Consider the following 19232-nt stretch of genomic DNA (forward strand, 5'->3'; position numbering starts at 1 on the left):
CAGTCCCTTTCTTTAAGGACTTGAAAATTTGTGTGCGACTTCCTCTGTCCTCCATGGTTTTGGGTGTGAAATCCGTTTCTAGTCAAGTTTTCTCTTACAGGTGAAGTGGTGTTTTTCTGCCACTACTTCCAAGGTGTTTTTCCGTGTCTTTAGTTTTCACAAGTTGGATGTGACGTGTCTTGGTGTCTATTTCTTTGCTCTTTTTCCTGTTTGGTGTTTGCAGCGCTTCTTGAATTACATCTTTTGCCAAACTTGGGGCAGTTGCCGCCTTCGTTTCTTCCCCTTTGCACCCAGTCTTCCCTCTCCCCTGCTTCTGGGACTCTGGTAGCGCCTGTTGGACCTTCTGATAGGGTCCCACGGGGCCCTGGCTCGGCCTCCTGTCTCTCCCAGCCCGCTTTTCTCTGTTGCTCAGAGTACGTGCATTCTGTTGTTCTGCGCGCGGGTTTCCTGGCGCTTTCCTCGGTCAGTTCCATTCTTCTGCTTAGCTTCTTACTTGGGTTATTGTGCTTCCATTCCTAAAATTTCCGTTTGGTTCTTTATTTCTCTCATTTCTTTGTTGAGTCTTTCTACGTTGCTTTATTTGTTTCTAGTATATCCATAACTACCTGTTGAGGCATTTTTGCCGTGGCTGCTTTACAACCTTTGTTAGATAATTCTAACATGTCTTATTATCTTAGGGTTGGCATCTGTTCATTGTCTTTCATTCACCTCTCCAGCATTCAGAAATTCTTGGTTCTTAGCACGATGAGTGATTTTCGGTTGAAAGCTGGACATTTTTGTGTTACGCTGTAAAATACTGGATCTTATCTGGCCTGTGTTTTGGCTGGCTTTCTCTTGACACCATTCTGGCAAAGGAGGAAATATTAGGTGGAGATAGAAGTCCAGACTCCATAGTTGACATCCGAGGTGGGGGTTGGGCTCCGCGTTCTTGCTGGATGGGGGTGGGGGTTTCCGCTCCCTCCCCCCTCCCCCCCCACACCTCCCCTCCCCCCCCACACCTCCCCTCCCCCACACACACCTCCCCTCCCCCACACACACCTCCCCTCCCCCCTGTCTCCAGGGAGACTGCAGTGGCTTTTTACCACTGGCCGATGGCGAGAGTCCTGCTTCTGACACTACCCAGTGGGAAGCTGGGCAGATGCTTCTTTCTCTCCCTCTCTTTCTTTCTTGAGGTATAATTCATTACAGTGTTACATGTTGTTGTTCAGTCACTAAGTTGTGACCAATTCTTTGTGACCCCAGGGACTGCAGCACCCCCGGCTTCCCTGTCCTTTACTGTCTCCCGGAGCTTGCTCACATTCACGTCCTTTGATTTGGCGATGCCATCCAGCCATCTCACCCTCTGTCATCCCCTTCTCTCACTGCCCTGTCTTTCCCAGCATCAGGGTCTTTTCTGAGTCAGCTCTTCGCATCAGGTGCCAAAATCGTAGAGCTTCAGCCTCAGCTCAGTCATTCCGCTGAATATTCAGGGTTGATCTCCTTTAGGACTGACTGGTTTGATGCAGTCCAGGGGACTCTCAGGAGTCTTCTGCAGCATCACAGTTCAGAAGCATCAATTCTTCGGCGCTCAGCCTTTACCAGGTGTACAGTATAGTGATTCCCAGTTTTTAAAGGTTATGCTCCATGTAAGAATTAAAGATTTTAAAATTTAACATTTTTAAAAAAAATAAAAATAAAAAAAAAAATAAATAAAGGTTATGCTCCATTTATAAGCACATTTATTATAAGATACTGGCTATATTTCCCGTGTTGCACACTATCCTTGCAGCTTATTTTACACCGTAGTTTGTGCTTGTTAATCTCTTACTGCTGTCACGCCCTCCCCGTCTCTCTCCCCGCAGGGAGCCACTGACTTGTTCTCTGTAGCTGAGTATATTACCTTTTTGTTGTTCACTAGTGTGTTGTATTTTTTTGATTCCACATGTAAGTGTTACCATAGCAGCATTTGTCTTTCTGTGTCTGACTTACTTAAATTGAGCGTAATATGGAGGGGTGCTTCTTTACTACTGGGTTAGGAGGTGGAAGTCCAGGCCCCTCTTTGGGTCTCACTGATGTGAGGTGGGGGTGTGGTTTGTTATCACTCAGCATGGATGAAAGTTCCCGTTCCTGATCGGCTTTTGTTTAACACTACGCCAGAAGCTTTCACTGTGGCGTTGTTCCCCGCTTTTATTGCTATTTCCAGGTTGGTGGCTTCTTCTGCTCCAAGTCAGAAATATATGAAGCAGAAAGCAACCCAGAAAACTCACCGCCGTGTCATTCTTTGGGCTCTGAAACTGTTAATGTGTCTCTTTGTCTCTACCTTTCCCAGCTTTCTTATGTCTGTTCCATATGCAGTGGCCAGAGGGTGTTTGTTGTTGTTGTTCTTAGTGGGAGGAATAGGAAGAAGTACCGCCAGTGCATCTGAGACGTTCAGCTGTGTTTCTGAAAGATGTCCTCCTGGGGTGTGGAAGTCCTGTGCTGACATCTTTCTCTCTAAACGTGAGAGTTGGCGCCCTGCTGCCGTCTCTTGCATCGCTTCTCACAAGTCTGTTGCCAGTTGTACCTTTGTTCTCATATACACCATTTATTTCCACTTGCTTTAAAGTTTTGATTTTTATCACTGTTATAAGTAGCCTTCTGTCTGGGTTTTGTTGAAGTTGTTAGATCTGTAAATTTACTCTTTGTGTTTGTATGCCTTTTTAGTCATTTAAGAAAATGTTTATTATAATTGTGCTAAGTCACTTCAGTTGTGTCCAGCTCTTTGTGACCCTGGGATCCTCCAGGCAGTAGTGGCGTGGGTTGCCATGCCCTCCTCCAGAGGATGTCCCCAACCCGAGGGCCAAACCTGTGTGTCTCACAGCTTCTGCACTGGCAGACAGGTTCTTCACCGCTAGCATCACTTGGGGAGCCCCCAGTATTTATTCACACTAATAAATTAACATTTATAACAATTATTACAGTTACTATATGGTTAACTTCTTTACTGTACATGTCTGTTAATTTGGGAGGGTCAGTTTTATGAATTTTAATACAGGTATCAGTTCAGTTCAGTTCAGTCGCTCAGTCGTGTCCGATTCTTTGCAACCCCATGAATTGCAGCACGCCAGGCCTCCCTGTCCATCACCATCTCCCGGAGTTCACTCAGACTCAACTGAGTCTGTGTTGCCATCCAGCCATCTCATCCTCAGTCGTCCCTTTCTCCTCCTGCCCCCAATCCTTCCCAGCATCAGCATCTTCTCCAGTGAGTCAACTCTTTGAGTGATAGGTTCATGTAAACCAGCACCTCAGTCAGAATGCACAACTGTTCTGCCGCTCTTAAGAAAAAACTGCCTTGTGCTGTCCCTTTGAAAACAGTCATTTCTTAAAATACTTGTCCTGTCTCTTCTTCTTCAGACTCCAATTACATGTGTACTGGGGAGAGCTGGAAGTAGTCCCATAGGTCACTGATATGCTTTTTTGTTCTTGTTATTTTGAGAGGTGTTTTTGGTTTTTTTTGAGGTTTGTGTTTCATAATAGATAACTTCTGCTGCCAAGTCTTCAAGTTTGCTGATCTTTCTTTCTTTCTAATCTGTTAGTAAATCTACTTATTGTGTTTTTCATCTCAGAAATCCTACCTTTCATCTGTAAAGTAGATTTGGTTTTATTTCCGTGTCTCTCCTTAACATACCCTTGCTTTTTTCTACATCCTTGAGCATAGAAATATATATATATATAATGTCTTTTTTATTGTCCTTGTTTTTGAGGACATTTCCAGGTCTATTTCTGTGTCATTTCCAGGTCTATTTCTGCGTCATTTCCAGGTCTATTTCTGCTTATCTGCTCCCTGTTATTGGTCTTTTCTGCATTATTACATGCCTTGTACTCTTCAATTACAATTTTATGTTGCTGGGTGCTAGGTTTTCTTTTTATTCCTGTGAATATTTTTGAGCTCTACTCTGGGACACAGTAATGTTAACTGGAAACAGTCTGGACCTTTTGAGACTTTAAAAGCTTGGTTAGGCAGGACTGAGCCACCTTTAGTTTTAGGCGTTTCTTGAATTCACTGTAATTGACTTTTGGGGCCACATAATTCTTTATGGTAGAGGCTGCTTACTGTAGGCTGTGGAACAGCAATTGTGATCTCTATCCACTAGATGCCAGTAGCACCACTTAGTATGCGCTAAGGTGGTTTTCATATTTTTAAAACGCTGTTAAAAAATTACAACAGAGACCTTTGTATGTGGAAAAGCTAGAACACTTGAGATTTTGAAAGGAGACATTCCTTTACTGTTTGAGACAAATGGTAGCATAAGGAAAAAAACTTCTAATTTCTCTAGTATAGACAATAGTTAAGAGCACAGGCTTTGAAATTAGAAGGGTATGATTTGAGCCCAATTATGTGCCTGCCCCTTAATCACTGTTTGGCATTGGGCAAATTTTTAACTCTCTGAGCCTCAGTTTCCTTTCTTGTAAAATAGAGCCAATATATATTTATCACTTAGGTTTAGTTGGAGAATTAAATGGAAACGAGTAAAAGTATATAGCTCAATAACAGGACACATAGTTCCGCTATCCTTGTTTCAGGAGTGTGCTTGTGTTATCTGTAATACCCTTGATGTACATATGGTGTCATATTTTGCTAACTTGGAGGATTCTCATCTGTTATCTTTCAGGTCATGCAGAAGGATTTTGCATGATGTGTACAATGCAAGCACATATCACCCAGGCTCTCAGCAATCCTGGGGATGTTATTAAACCGATGTTTGTCATTAATGAGATGCGGCGTAAGTATCCTCTCTAGTAGTTTATATGAATATTTGTTAGCCAGTTGCTCTTAATGATCTGACTTGTAAATGATGAGCTCCTTGGGTACTGCAGCAAACAGTTTATTGTGTATGAATATGTCTTTAACGAATAACAGTTTTTTAGCAAACCATTTACTATGTAAAAACGTTTTGAAACCTAAAGCAAAAGATGACAATATAGTAAAGAAGGTGGTATTCAGTTTGATATATAAACAAATTAAAAATTATAAAACCCTCAAATTTGTTAATAAAATTGATAACTTTTGCAGCATTTTCCCTAGATATTTGGGTTTCTGTGCTGAGTAATACTAACTCTAAATATTGTCCCACCGATTTCTTTAAATAGTTTTCAGTTAGCTTTAACTCAATGAATAAGTATTACACTATACATAGTGACAGGAATTACCAAAATAAAGTTAATTATATTCTTAAAGAACATTTTATACTCAGAAGTTAGCAGATTTGTGGATAAATTTCACAAGTTTCTATATAATTTTTAATGACTCTAAAATCTCCTCTTGCATTATAATGATTCTGAGAGGTTGCATGAGATTTTTTATGCACTTTCTGCATGTTTTTTGCAGTAAGCTTTTGTATTATCTTAATTAACTGAGTTGGAATAAAAAATGCTTACAAATAAAACAAAAACCTGACTCTTAATCTGGTATCTAGCTGGGTAATTGTAGGGGTGGATAATTACACAGTGACAATTTACAATGCTTTTGCCTAAAAGGCTGCTGAGGATGAAGAAGATCTTGGCCTTTGGTGCTATTAACAGGCTGGGGAAGACCATGAACGTTTTTTTTAAACATTGCTGGATCTTATCGAAATTTTAGCCAGGGGTGATTTTGTTTGTTGAATTATATGGGTATATTATATATACTGGTATGCACATGTATACACACACGCACACATACATGGCAGACATAATTAATTTTTTTAAACCTAGTTCTTTAAGAGAACGCTATTGGTGTGTGTATGTACATACATCTACAGACATACACCCCCCCAACTCTAGACATACATGGTTAAATAATGAAATTGTCATTTTTGTAGGTCAGAATTTGTGGAATGTGGTCAATTTCATATGATTCAAGTTAATACATATCTATATATTCATTCACATAAAATTGTATGTATATTTATGCTTCTGTATTGTTTTTCATTGTCATTTTGGCTTGTAGTATTTAGTCAATTAGAAATAGGACTGAAATGTTACTGTGCAGTGGAGAATATAATATGTTCTCTAGATTATTGGGATAGAATTAGATGGGTTCACACTTTGTGTTTTATATAGATTCTCTTAGGGAATTCTCACACCCAAGTTAAGATATGTGCACTAACATAACATTTGAGACAAAAATTTGAAACAGTAACAGCTAAAGTTGAGTTTATTCAAGAATCATTTTATTGCTGAAGACAGAGTCTCTGGGTTCTCAGAAACTCCAGCCCATGTGGGCTTTTAGTGGTCTGTAGGGCTCATCCTAGCTGTTCTCAGGGGAAACTTATTAATGCTATTTCCTCATAAAATAGTTATCTAACCAGTGTACTGTCATAAGATACAATCAAGGGGAAGTACAGCCTGGGCGTATGATAGGTGGTGATAAGGCTTTGTCTTTCCTCAAACTCTACAGGTATAGCCAGGCACTTCCGCTTTGGAAACCAAGAAGACGCCCACGAATTCCTTCAGTACACTGTTGATGCTATGCAAAAAGCATGCTTGAACGGCAGCAATAAGTGAGTCCGCAGCATCAGTCGCCCCCGCCCCCACCCCGGCCGCCCCGCTGGCACGGCCTTCCCGGAGGGGTGCCTTCCCGGAGGGGTGCCTTCCCGGAGGGGTGCCCGCTCCCTGTCAGCTTCACCTTTTGACTTTGTGCCGCCTCTTCCTCAAGTGGTTTGCCTTACTTTAAAATGGTTGAAATTTTAAAAGGTGTGCTTTCTGTCTCTAGCCTTTGAAATCTGGGTATGTTCCCTTTGTCATTGGGGTCAGTTACCAGTCCCTGCAGTTTCTTCTTTAAAATCTAAACGTGGGCTCGGGAAGGGTGGAGAAACAGACAAGTCGTGGCCCACTTGCCGTTGCTTTGACACCCCCGCAGGCCTGTGTTCCCTTCCCGCGGCCGAGGACCGGGCTCTGTGTCTGGAGGGTGCTGGGCTGCAGAGCAGGGTCCTCACGCTTGGGTCCCATTCCTGCTCTGGGCGACTGCCTCTTGCTGCCTGCTTCGGGGCCAGAGTCCTGCCCTGATTTACGAATCCCTTCTTAATACCGTCCGACCACTTCTCCTCCTTGCCCCAGACGTGTCTTTGATTGGACAGGGCTGTTCTTTGGCTGTCTCCATATTGTGCGGCTTTCTTGCGTGAATTCTCATTCTTTTATGGATGTACATGATTTTAGCATCAGTTACAGCACCTCTTATTTTTGCAGAACGCTTCTCTCATCTCTTTTTTTTTTTTTTCAGATTGGACAGACACACCCAGGCCACCACACTTGTCTGTCAGATATTTGGAGGCTACCTAAGATCTAGAGGTAAACTCTTGGTTTTAAAGGTTGATGATTGTGATCTGGCATGTGGTATAAAAGGATGCAAGGGCTCCGAAAGGGTTAAGAAGGGCCCTGTGTCTCTGTGCCGGCCCAGGCTCCCATCCCCCATCCTCCGTCAGCCCCTGGCCCAGCTTGTGGTTATCCTCCCAGCAGCTTTTTGTGCATGAACAGCCTGGGTTCTTTTCACACTGGAAGCTTTCTAGCGTTTTCCGCACATGCAGGTTTAACACAGCCTTTCCCTGTTGCAGCAGTGTTCCGTTTATTTCACTCCCACCAGGGAACTTTTAGGTGGTTTCTAGTTTTTTTTGTTGTTGTTACCACTAGCGCTTTATTCGGAGAAGGCGATGGCACCCCACTCCAGTACTCTCGCCTGGAAAATCCCATGGACGGAGGAGCCTGGTGGGCTGCAGTCATGGGGTCGCGAAGAGTTGGACACGACTGAGCGACTTCACTTTCACGTTTCACTTTCATGCATTGGAGAAGGAAATGGCAACCCACTCCAGTGTTCTTGCCTGGAGAATCCCAGGGACGGGGAAGCCTGGTGGGCTGCCGTCTGTGGGGTCGCACAGAGTCGGACACGACTGAAGCGACTTAGCAGCAGCAGCAGCAGCACTTTATTGAGCACCCTTGTCTACACAGACCTTTATATCTGTGTAAAAGTGTACGTACATGTGATAATTAGTTAGAATTTCTGTATCAAAGGATATGTGATTTCAAATTCTGATTTTGCCATATTGTTCTTCCAAGAGGTTATACTAGTTTACACTCCAGCCAGCAGCATACGTGGACCAAGTTAGTGGCTCCCAGTGTGTAGTAGGAACACGTTTTGCCCAGTCTGATAGGCGAGAAAAGTACCTTATGGCTTTTGTTTTGTAAATGTGTGTGTGTGTTCTGTCATTTCAGTAGTTGATATTGCCATGCTGATTATACTTTCTTATCTTTTGTGTTTTATTTTTATTTCAGTCAAATGTTTAAATTGCAAAGGTGTTTCAGATACTTTTGATCCTTATCTCGATATAACTTTGGAGATAAAGGTAAGTTTGGTATTTGTGGTAATAGTCAAGTTAAACAAAAATTAGGCATAATTTATTTATAGTTTATTTATTTATAGTTCTTCTACAGTTTAGGCTACACTTGTTAGAGAATATGAATTGAAAACTTTAATACGCTAAGACTTCATTAGAGGAGCTTATTGAAACTTTGTATTAGGCATCATAAAAAACTTAAAACATTTAATACTTTATTAAATGTTTGACCTTATTAACATTAAAGGGTTAATGTTTATTAACCTTTTGACCTTTAATCTTAATAAAACCAGATTATGATACCAATATCAGCCAAATTTAGGTGGTGGTTATTCTTTAGAAACTGTTTTTTGCTTCTTGCATTTTCTGAGCTCTCCCATTTTTTGTTGTCTGAAGCTTTTGTTTTTCTGATCTCAAGTGTGATACACACTAACGATAAAAATGAGAAACACTTCAGAGACATGTGTGAGCCTGTCCCCTGGAATGAACACTTGTTAACAGTTTGATATAAACTGTTCCAGAGTGTCTGTTTACTGTTTACACTGACGGGATTACACCTTCAGTCTGTTGGGCCACTCGCTGTTTTCATTCCATTTTGCTTGGGCCTGCCGTGTGTCATGCTTCAGCCAATTTACATGCCTATTTCATTCCTGGTAGATACTTTGATTTTGTTCCTGTTTTATGCTACTGTAAATAATGCTGCAGTGGGCAACCTCTATTTTTGTTTTGGCCACACTGTGTGGCTTGTGGGATCTTAGTTCCCCGACTAGGGATTGAACCCGGGCCCTTGGCAGTGAAAGCACAGAGTCCTAATTACTGGGCCACCGGGGAATCCCCTGCTTTTTTTTTTAATTGGGGGTGGGGAGGGCAATAACTTGGTGTGTACATGTGTAAAACTGAACACCATAATGAAAAAAGTTTCTTTTTACATAAAGTTTGCGCTTGGCTTTGCCCTTGGAGTCCCCTTTCCCCTCTGCCGACAAGCGGAGTGCGTGGTCATTTCTTTTCACACCAAGTTTGCACTTTTTCAGCCAAGTTTGCACTTGGCTTTACCCCTTGGAGCCCCCCTTCTTCTTTTTGCTGACAAGCGGCAGTGCATGGTCACGTGCTGTTGGTGCTCTTCTGTCCCCAGGCTGCTCAGAGTGTCAACAAGGCATTGGAGCAGTTTGTAAAGCCGGAACAGCTCGATGGAGAAAACTCGTACAAGTGCAGCAAGTACGATGGTGGTGCTGGTGGGCAGGGCAGTGGGGAGGCTTGGGGTGAAAGGGTTTGGCGTGTCTGCCTAACCAGCAAGGTTCCTGGTAGCTTCCAGGACCGTCTGGGAAGACCCTGGCTCTGTTCCCCGAGGGCCAGGGCACCGAGTGTTAACACTCCTTAGACCCGGGGGAGGCGGGTCCTCACTCCTGGGGAGCTGGGTGGAGGGGAGGGGTAAGACCATCCACACGTTAGTGCCCCCGCGTGTGAAGGTGGCTGGGGTGGCGCATGTGTGTCGAGCAGCATCTCCAGGGACCCCGGCGTGAAGGATTGGGGTGGGTGGTGCATCGCTCTCTCCCAGAGCAGTCAAGGGTCTCTCTTTCTCACGGTGGTTTCCCAGGATTGGGGGCAGTACCTGCCAGAACCCTCAAGTTTGAGTCATTCTGTAATGTCTCCCCGTGAAGTCAAGAGGGCCTGTTTTAAGAAAGCCCTGTTTCTTGTGGTTTAAGTAGATGTTCGCTTGAAGTCAGGTAATATGGGTAAGCGTTGTTACTGAGTAGGGCCAGACCCCAGGGATAGCCACGGGTTTGGTTCCAGACCAGCACAATAAAGCGAATCTTGAAATAAAGCGAGTTGCATGAATTTTTTTGTTTCCCAGTTTATAGAAAAGTTACGTCTACCTTATACCGTAGTTTTTAAGTGTGCAATAGCATTACATCTAAGAAACAGTGTACAAACCTTAATTTAAAAATACTTGTTTAAAAATGCCAAAATAGCTAGAGGAGTAACAGCAAAGGTCACTGATCAGAGATCATCATAACAGATACAATAATAATGAGAAAGCCTGAAATACTGCAGGAATTACCAAAATGTGGCACAGAGACCTGAAGTAAGCACATGCTTTTAGAAGGATGGCCCAGTAGACTTGCTCCACGCAGGGTTGCCTCAAACCTTCAACTTGTGAAAAATACAGTATCTTCAAAGGGCAGTAAAATGCGGTGCCTGGGTTCATTGTTTCGGGGAGAAGGCCCCCTTTCCTCCTAAGACCAGAGGGATGCTTCCTTTGTTTTAAACCTCAAGGACATTTCTAGTATTTACTTGCTTCTGTATCTGGGCTTTGTTTTCACAGAGTTCTTCTACCAGCCAGTGTTTCAGTTTGTTTTGAATTAAGAGAAACTTCTATAAATCTAATTTTTAAGGTGTCAGTGGCCTGACATTTCAGAACTGCCCTGTGGCTTTCATTCATGCTAATTAAGCCATCTCTCAAATTTCAGATTTTAATTTTTTCACTGTTGGATAAAAAGGGTGGTATTTCTCATCCAGTACCCTTCTTTTGGAAACTTAATTTAGACTGTTTCAGAGAAATAACAAGGGTAAGACGAAAAAACAAAAAATAGCCAACCCACGTTAATCTTCTTAAACATCTGTTTTTGTTTTTTTTCCCAAGGTGTAAAAAGATGGTTCCAGCTTCAAAGAGATTCACTATACATAGATCTTCTAATGTTCTTACACTTTCTCTGAAACGTTTTGCAAATTTTACTGGTGGAAAAATTGCTAAGGTAGGTAGATAACGTTATTAACAACTGTTTTATGCTGAGCCTTTTTAAGGCTTAACTGTCCAGCAGCTACATGGAAGTTTTATTACCTGATGTTCTAAGTTCTTCCAGCACTTGTTAGTAGAATAAAATGTCAAAGAACTGAGCTCAAAGTTTGATATATGTGTTTACAGAGTGTGTGTGTTCTCGTCTGTATCCCTTAGCTGGCTAGACTTTCTGAAGGTCACAACTGGTGCTTGTTATCCACATTTGGGCGTCATAGTCAGTGAAGGTGCTGAGCGTTGAGGGAACGCTTTTGGCATTTCAAGTCCAAAGATTTCCTAGCCTGACCTTGCCATTCCTTCACCAGAGCTTATTTTCTTGTTTATTCATTTGTTTTCTGATTGGTAGTATACTGACCTTTCCCATTTTCTTCCCACTTTCTGAAACTGAAAGTGGTCAGAAATCCAGTAACACGCGGAAGAAATAACCTGCTCCTGAATTGTTAAAAATAAGCGATGACTTCAAGTCCAGACTTGTGATTGTTAACTGTCTGCTTTGATGGGTTTGGAGAATTCACATAGTCTGGGTCCTTACTTGCGTAAAGAAAGAAGAATATGGCGGGATTGCAGTAAACACCCTTAGAGTCAGGCGCGCTCCGGGTTAGACCTGTCTTCTGAAATGAGGCCGCGGGTGTTGGGTCCCTGCTGGAGCACCGTAAGGCGCCCTGCTCCGTGAGCCTCCTGCCCTGCGCTGCGTGTGTGGACGGGATGATCTGCACCTTCAGAGATGATGTGCCTTTTCTCTCTCTTCATACTTGTGTAGGATGTGAAATACCCTGAGTATCTTGATATTCGACCGTACATGTCTCAGCCAAATGGAGAGCCGATCATTTATGTTTTGTATGCAGTCCTGGTACACACTGGTTTTAATTGCCATGCTGGCCATTACTTCTGCTACATAAAAGTAAGTTGTGTGGGTTTTGTTAATTACTCTATGTACAGTACACTGTAAGATACCACTGGCATTCTTGGGAGGGAAGGGGGCCTTTTCCAGTTGATGTGTGGTAGCCCCCTTTTCTTACAGGTCTCTGGATTGGGGTTCCCCATGTACCTGATCGAATCTAGTATCTTTTGTTGGCTGTCTTACAGGCTAGCAACGGCCTCTGGTACCAAATGAATGACTCCATCGTGTCTACCAGTGATATCAGATCGGTACTCAGCCAGCAAGCTTATGTCCTCTTTTATATCAGGTATTGTCGGGAAAGTGCACTTCCACCTTTTCTGTTAAGTCAGAAAGAGCGCTTCACTTCATCAGCATGCTTAAATTCCATGTTTGGTTAAACAGCATCTTGATGGTGGGGAGAGTAAAGAAGGTGTGTTTGAGAGTGGGCCATGCGTTTACTGTAGCTCCCAGCTCTTTGGCAGGTTAAAGAAATTCACAGAAGAAGGGACGGGAGTAGCCACAGAGGGCTTCTGCTGCTGGCAGCAAACCAGGTGGGCTGGCGGGCCGGGGAGGCAGTGAGCAGAGGCCCCGTAAGGGGACTCCTGAGTACCCAATGTGGTCATTCTCAGCCCCGGGCAGCAGCAGCCAGCCAGGCCCGGGCCTGCCCCGCCTGCTGCTGCGTGTTACCAATTCCATAATTCCTTCTGGAGATGTGGGGCCTTGGGGCAGTCTGATGAGTGCTCCAAGGTATATCCATTGGTAGTAACTGGAAATTCAGAACATCCTGAAATTGCCAACAATAGCAGATCACATAAATGGTAGCGTGTGCATGTCACGAAATACAATGCAACTGTTGAAAGTGGTTTTTATGATGTTTTTAAAATGCTCTGAGAAATTGCTCTATATATGGAGGATAAGCACTTTGAAATTTTACACGCTGATGTCGAGGAGATCAGTCCAGGCTAAAGCCTGGAGGAAAATCCACAAAATCTGGATAGCAGGTTCCTTGAAGGGGTGAGGGGAGGCAAAGTGTCTTTGTTTCTTTCTAACTTCTCAGGATAGCACAGATCTTTCTAAGTGATATGTATTTAGAATTAGAAAAATGGAAAACAAAAGAAAAGTAGCTTTAAAAAAATTACCACCCCCCCCAAAAAAACCCTTTCAGCTAGAATACACAGATATCAGATGAGAATCCACAGTGACCCTTTGTGTGCTGACCTGAGCTCCAGTGCCAGCCTGGGCCGGGCCGGGACTGTGTGCACTTCCCCAGGTCGCGTCTCCTATTGCCGAGGGTGGGGTGTGCGTGAGCTCTTTGGGGAGGTGTCCCGTGTTACCCTGAGCACTGTTACTCTCTGTCCGCAGGTCCCATGATGTGAAAAATGGAGGTGAACTTACGCATTCCGCCCACAGCCCCGGCCAGTCCTCGCCCCGCCCAGTCATCGGTCAGCGGGTTGTCAACAGCAAACAGACAGCCTCGGGATTCATAGGCCCCCAGCTCCCCTCGCACATGATGACGGTAACCCTCCCGAGCAGGGCTTCCAGCCCTCTACTTAGTGGCACAGTGGTGGCCTGACCTCCTGCACAGCTGAGTTTCGTGTCCACAAAAGTGGATTCAGGCCATTTAGTATAAAATACTTCAAACATAGGGGACATCTCTGAGGACGCACAATGTGATCCAGAAGGAAGCAGGGGTGTGAGTCTGTCTAAACACCGGGGACTTGATCTCCCACCCTGGACTCCGTTCACTTTATGGAGTAAATAGTGAGGGGTTCTTGATTCATGCTGGCCTCCAGGAGAGAGATGGTTGTACAGAAAGAACACTTCCGTTGCCTCCGTTTAGCCCTTTCAGGGGGGTGACGTTTTCTGCCTGCCGTCTGGCTGGGCCCAGTCACACCCCTAAGGGCTGCTCAGAGCGAGTGGAGAGTATGCTGTCTGGTTCCTGTGACATCGGCATCCTCAGTGGAGGCCTGGCTTTTGCTTGACGTAAATGTTCAAACTGCAGACATGTTGGAATAGCCTGTACACACCGTGGAAGAATCCTGCCACCTGTGCCATGCGGCCTTTCAGTTTGACAGGGAGTCACAGCCTCAGTGCTGTAGGGAGCTGGAGAGGCAGCAGGTCCTGTGCTGGGCTCGGCCTGAGTGATGTGGGACAGACCAGCTGCAGAGAGCCTGCCCTGTGTGGAGGGGCCGCTGCTGTTGACTTGTCAAGAGATGTTTTTGTTTAACTATGAAGCCTTCCCTTGTAGCTCAGTCAGTACAGAATCTGCCTGCAGTGCAGGAGAGCCCGGTTCGATCCCTGGGTCAGGAAGATCCCCTGGAAAAGGAAATGGCAACCCACTCCAGTATCCTTGCCTGGAAAATCTAATGGACAGAGGACCCTGGTGGGCTGCAGTCCATGGGGTCTCAAAGAGTCGGGTACAAATGAGCGGCTAAAACTTCCGGTGTGAAAGTGAAAGTCACTCAGTTGTGTCCGACTCTTTGAGACCCCATGGACTGTATAGAGTCCATGGAATTCTCCAGGCCAGAATACTAGAGTGGGTAGTCTTCCCCTTCTCCATAGGCTCTTCCCAACCCAGAGATTGAACCCAGGTCTCCCACACTGTAAGCAGACGCTTTATCAGCTGAGCCATTATCCAGTGGTAAGTTAGCAACTAATTCAGATACTTAAGAAAACATTTGGAAGGCCAAACAAAGTTCCTCTATGAGGCAGAATTCACCCATGACCACCGGTGTGCAACTTCTGGATTTTAGCAGCAAAAGCTGGGATGTGGAGCGAAAGAACTACTCAAGTAAGGGTGGGAGGTCACAGAGGCAGGGATGGCTAAGCGAGCGTGTCCGGCCACGTGACTGTCGCCACATTCCTGGGGCCTTGGGAAGTCCCTGGGGCTGGCCGCCTCCTGCCTGAACTGCCAGGGGCTCCCAGAACCACAAAGGAGAAACTGTTTTTCTCCATGCCCAAGAGGACCTGCTGCTTTCTGCCAGAGTGGGAAGAGTTTGGTCTGGGGGTTGTTTTCTGACAAAAGCCATTGTCCCTGTTTACCAGAAATTAATTCCCAGAAAACTGGGGCCTGTGAAAGGTCTGGGGCGGGCAGGCCCGCGTGAGAGGGGCGGTGTTCCTCATTCCTCAGAGAGAGAGAAAAGAGGGCCGGAGTGGGAAAGGCCCGCCGCCTGAGGTCTCTGAGTCTGGCGGTTTCTGGAGCTCTCACCTGGCTGTGGTCTGCTTGTCCCCAGAACTCCCCTCACCTGAACGGGACGGGACCACCGAAGGAGACGCCGAGCAGCCCCATGTCAGGCCCCAGCGGGAATTCCAGTGTCAGCAGGACTGTGAACGCCTCCCCGTCTGTTCAGAACTGGTCAGTTAGCAGGCCCTCAGTTATTCCAGAACACCCCAAGAAACAGAAAATCACGATCAGTATTCACAACAAGTTGCCTGTGCGCCAAGGTCAGTCTCAGTCTAGCCTTCACAGCAATTCTTTGGAGCACCCCAACAAGCCCGCCCCCTCTTCTACCATTACCGCTTCTTGTGCAATACAGTCTACCTCGAGTGCCCCCACGCCGCCCGCCTCTAGTAAGGTCCCAAAGCAGACGGCCCCGAGGGAGGCCTGCTCCAGGCCCGTGATGAACGGCAGGCCCAGGCTGAGCGCTGGCGTGCTGGTCCCCTACGGCGCCGAGTCCTCCGAGGAGTCTGACGAGGAGGCCAAGGGCCTCGGCCAGGAGAACGGCCGCGGGCTGACCGAGAGCGTGTGCTCCCCTGCTCCAGACGCCGAAGACGGCGACGCCTCCCCGCACGAGCTCCGAGAGCCCGTGGCTCTAAATGGTGCTACTGGTCCGGACAGCGACCCGATGGAAAACGGCCTGCCCTCAGACGGGGCCCCTTGCCCAGGCCAGCCTGCGCTGCACTCAGAACACCCCTTTCCCAAGGCAAACGGCCTTCCTGGGAAGGTGAGCGGCTGTGGGGTGGCGGGCGGGCAGGCAGGCAGGCGGGCATCCCTTTTGCCCTCGTGTCCGGCGTGTCTGGCTGGATTTCAGGAGGCACGGGCGTGGCACTCACAGCTGAAAAACATTTTTTTTTTTTAATCCTAGTTGATGCCTGCTCCTTTGCCACCTCTTCCAGAAGACAAAATCTTAGAGACCTTCAAACTCAGCAGCAAAGCCAAAGGCTCGGCAGAGGAGACTAGGTAAGACGGCTGTCCCAGGGCAGCAGGATGCGGGAGCAGGGCACTTCTGCTCACGGAAGGCCCAGGATGAGCCTTCTTGAATAAGCATCTGTAGAACTCGTTGATTTGCCTGGTGGGAGAGTCAGGTAAACAGTTACCAGGGCCTGTTAGTCCAGCGCCCACCTCCTCTCCCGCAGAGCCTCCCCCCGTGCTGGGTCAGTACATGTCTGACCAGCCAGCACGTCCCACTCAGCGCCCCCAACAGGCACCCGAGGGTGTGCAGAGGGGCTGGGCTGGGAGTCTTGCTCTGTCCAGGAGCAAAGGGTTTGTTATGCTCTCTCTAGAGCTCTGAGATTAAATTAATGGTCAGTGCGGTGTGTCTCCATGCTTAAAAACACACGTCAGTGTCCTGACCTCAGCGTACATAACGTGATGGGAGTAAAGGCAGGGCCGTGAGGCGGCAGCCACGGTCACCAGGTGGACAGCCCGGGAGCCAGCACCTCGAAGAGGTCAGGTCACGTCACCTCACGTCAACGCCATGATGGCCTCCTGGAGGACAGCTCTCGGCCAAGGTGTGACTGTCTTTAGCTGGACACCTGGGGGTGTCTGTGAAGGGGCCAGTAACAGAGCTGAGGTTTTCTCCACGTGGACCTCGGGCCGTGGGCGCCTGGCTTGTTCTGCAGAACTGCCTGCCTCAGCCCCTGCCTACTGGTGCGCTGGTCTCCCCCATCACAGGGACAACCCCCATGCACTCTGTGTCAGAAGGGCCTTTGAGGGGGATGTGCCCTCAGCAAGAACCCCAGTCAGGAACGTTCCCAGTTGAGCCTACAGAGGGGGCAGCCTGAGCACTCAGTCCCTGGCACCACGGCTGTCCTCGTCTCTCCCCTTGTCTGGCTCAGCTTGTCTTCAGGTGGAACGTGCGTGAGCAGCACGACAGGTGACCTGTGACGGTCACACCCCAGGCATGCTCACCCCAGCTGCACGTGCGACCTTGAGCCTCTGTAGTGACCTCGCGTGTCTTCTCTCTCCCAGACCAAAAAGGGGGCCCGCTTTAGGGTTTTTCTTGTTTTCTGGCAGCTTTCCTTAACTTGAGGAGTCCGTCAAAAGCATGGCAGAATTCGCTTACTGCAGCAGTGGTCCCTCACAGTTTGTTGGTAATTCAGGGAGCTCTTGGCTCTGTTGGGAGGTAACTACTCTGTCTCTGAGGCTCCAGGAAAATTCGGAGAAAAGGGATCCAGAGAAAAAGTAAGCGCCCTGTCATTATTTGACTTTTTTGATGGTCTGGACTTAGTTACTGAGAAGAATTAGAAAAATATCTGAAAACCAGAGGCACTTAGAATTGCAGAGTTATTACTGAAAAATTAAGTAGGCTTGATAGAAAGTTTTACATTTATGTACAATGAGAAAACTTGAAGTTTCCAAAAATGATAAGCCCAGTTTTAGGTTTCAGCCAGATACAGTAAAGCCATAAAATATTCAGTAAATGAATGAAGTGTTTGTCCGTCCCTGTAGCCCATTGACAAAAACCCAGAGAGTAAATGACCCCTGTCTTTCTCTGTCTCTGCGGGGCTACAGGACACCTGGCTCGGAGGAGAGGCCTCTGGAGCATCTGGAGGCGGAGCTGGAGGCCGGCCGCTCCCCTCCCGGCGATGCCCGGGACAACCTGGAGCCTGTCTCGAATCTTAGCAGCAAACTCAAGAAGGCTTCGCCGCCCTCGGACCCCAGCATCAAACCTACCAAAGAAGAAGTCTCTGAACATGTTTCGGCAGAACCCGAGGAGGCTGTGCCGAGTGTCAGCACCTTTTGTAACCCCAACAAGGATGCCCTCGGGGACGATCAGCTTCCAGCACCCTGTGACCCTGGGAATTTAACAGATGATCAGAGCAAACCGTCCCCAGACGTGGGAGGGACGTTACCAGAGCAGCCCCCGGACCCGGTGGCTGCAGAAGCCACAGGGAGGCTGAGCCCGGTTCCCTCTGTGCCTTCCGAGGGCGACCGTGAGCCCGAGCCCTTGGGTCACAGCGGTCGGGACAGAGGCTCAGAGGCGGAGGGTCCCGCTAAGAGCACGGGGGTGTCCACAGACGAGGTGCCCTCTCCGCAGCTAGACATGATCACAGAAAACCGTCCTGAGGGGCCCCCTGAGCGCAGCAGCAGTGAGAGAGGGGAAGACAGTAAGGCCGGGCACAAGGCCCCAGAGCCGTGTCCGGTCCAGGAGAAGGTCAGCAGCCTCAGAAAGGTTGACCGAGGACATTACCGTAGCCGAAGGGACCGCTCATCCAGTGGCGAGCGTGCACGGGAGAGCCGGAGCAGGACCGAGGTGCAGCATCGGCGGAAGCGGCCCCACCGGGAGCATGAGCGGCTGCGGCCTGAGCGGCCCCGGCTGGAGCCCTGCGCCCTGGCCCCACAGCCCCCCTGCCCCAGCTCCCTGGCCAGGTCGGGCCACCACCACTCCCGGAGCAGGGGCGCCCCCGACCAGGAGTGGGGCCGCTACCACCACGCCGAGGGCGAGCACGCCTGGGCCCGGGAGAAGTACTACCCAGACAGGCTGCGCTGGGAGCGCTGCCGGTACCACCACGACAGGTCCCCCCTGTACCCCGGCCGGGAGCCCCGGGACTGGCGGCCCTTCCACGCCGAGCGAGAGTATGAGCGGGCTGGGCCCTACGGCGGCCGGCCCTACAAGGACCACTACAGAGGCCGCAAGGGCTACGAGCTGGCGGCCAAAGAAAGGGACCGGCACCGCTTCAGCAGCCCCCGGGCGGGCGTGGCCCACGCGCCCCCTCCACACCCCGCCGCCAAATACGCCCACGACAGGCTCGGCTTCGGGGCTGAAGATGGCAGCTGCGACCTGGCCACGCGGTTTCACGAACACGACAACGTTAAGTCACGGAAACGGAGATACGATAGCCTCGAGAATGAGAGTCACGTAGAAAAGAAAGCCTGGAGAAGCTTACAGAAGGACCCTGTAGAGGAGCCCAAAGTGAAGAAGCACAAAAAGTCGAAGAAGAAAAAGAAATCCAAAGACAAACACCGGGACCGAGACTCCAGGTGAGGGGCGGCTGCGTGTGGGGGGTG

At 47.8% G+C, this 19232-nt stretch overlaps 1 protein-coding gene across 1 annotated transcript in view; it reads left to right on the forward strand.

Annotated features, from left to right (window-relative positions):
- The window catches only part of USP42 (ubiquitin specific peptidase 42), a 41239-nt gene that overhangs the window by 16381 nt on the left and 5626 nt on the right, over nt 1–19232 (forward strand). Inside the window, exons 4-15 of the mRNA XM_018040556.1 lie at nt 4632–4742; nt 6398–6500; nt 7220–7287; nt 8266–8336; nt 9460–9542; nt 10969–11080; nt 11882–12022; nt 12208–12308; nt 13364–13517; nt 15235–15945; nt 16087–16181; nt 17736–19205. Of these exons, the coding sequence (XP_017896045.1) occupies nt 4632–4742; nt 6398–6500; nt 7220–7287; nt 8266–8336; nt 9460–9542; nt 10969–11080; nt 11882–12022; nt 12208–12308; nt 13364–13517; nt 15235–15945; nt 16087–16181; nt 17736–19205 (3220 nt within the window). The remainder of the gene's footprint in view (nt 1–4631; nt 4743–6397; nt 6501–7219; nt 7288–8265; nt 8337–9459; nt 9543–10968; nt 11081–11881; nt 12023–12207; nt 12309–13363; nt 13518–15234; nt 15946–16086; nt 16182–17735; nt 19206–19232) is intronic.

The sequence above is a fragment of the Capra hircus genome, chromosome 25, assembly GCF_001704415.2.
Source record: "Capra hircus breed San Clemente chromosome 25, ASM170441v1, whole genome shotgun sequence".
NCBI classification, from domain to species: Eukaryota; Metazoa; Chordata; class Mammalia; order Artiodactyla; family Bovidae; genus Capra; species Capra hircus.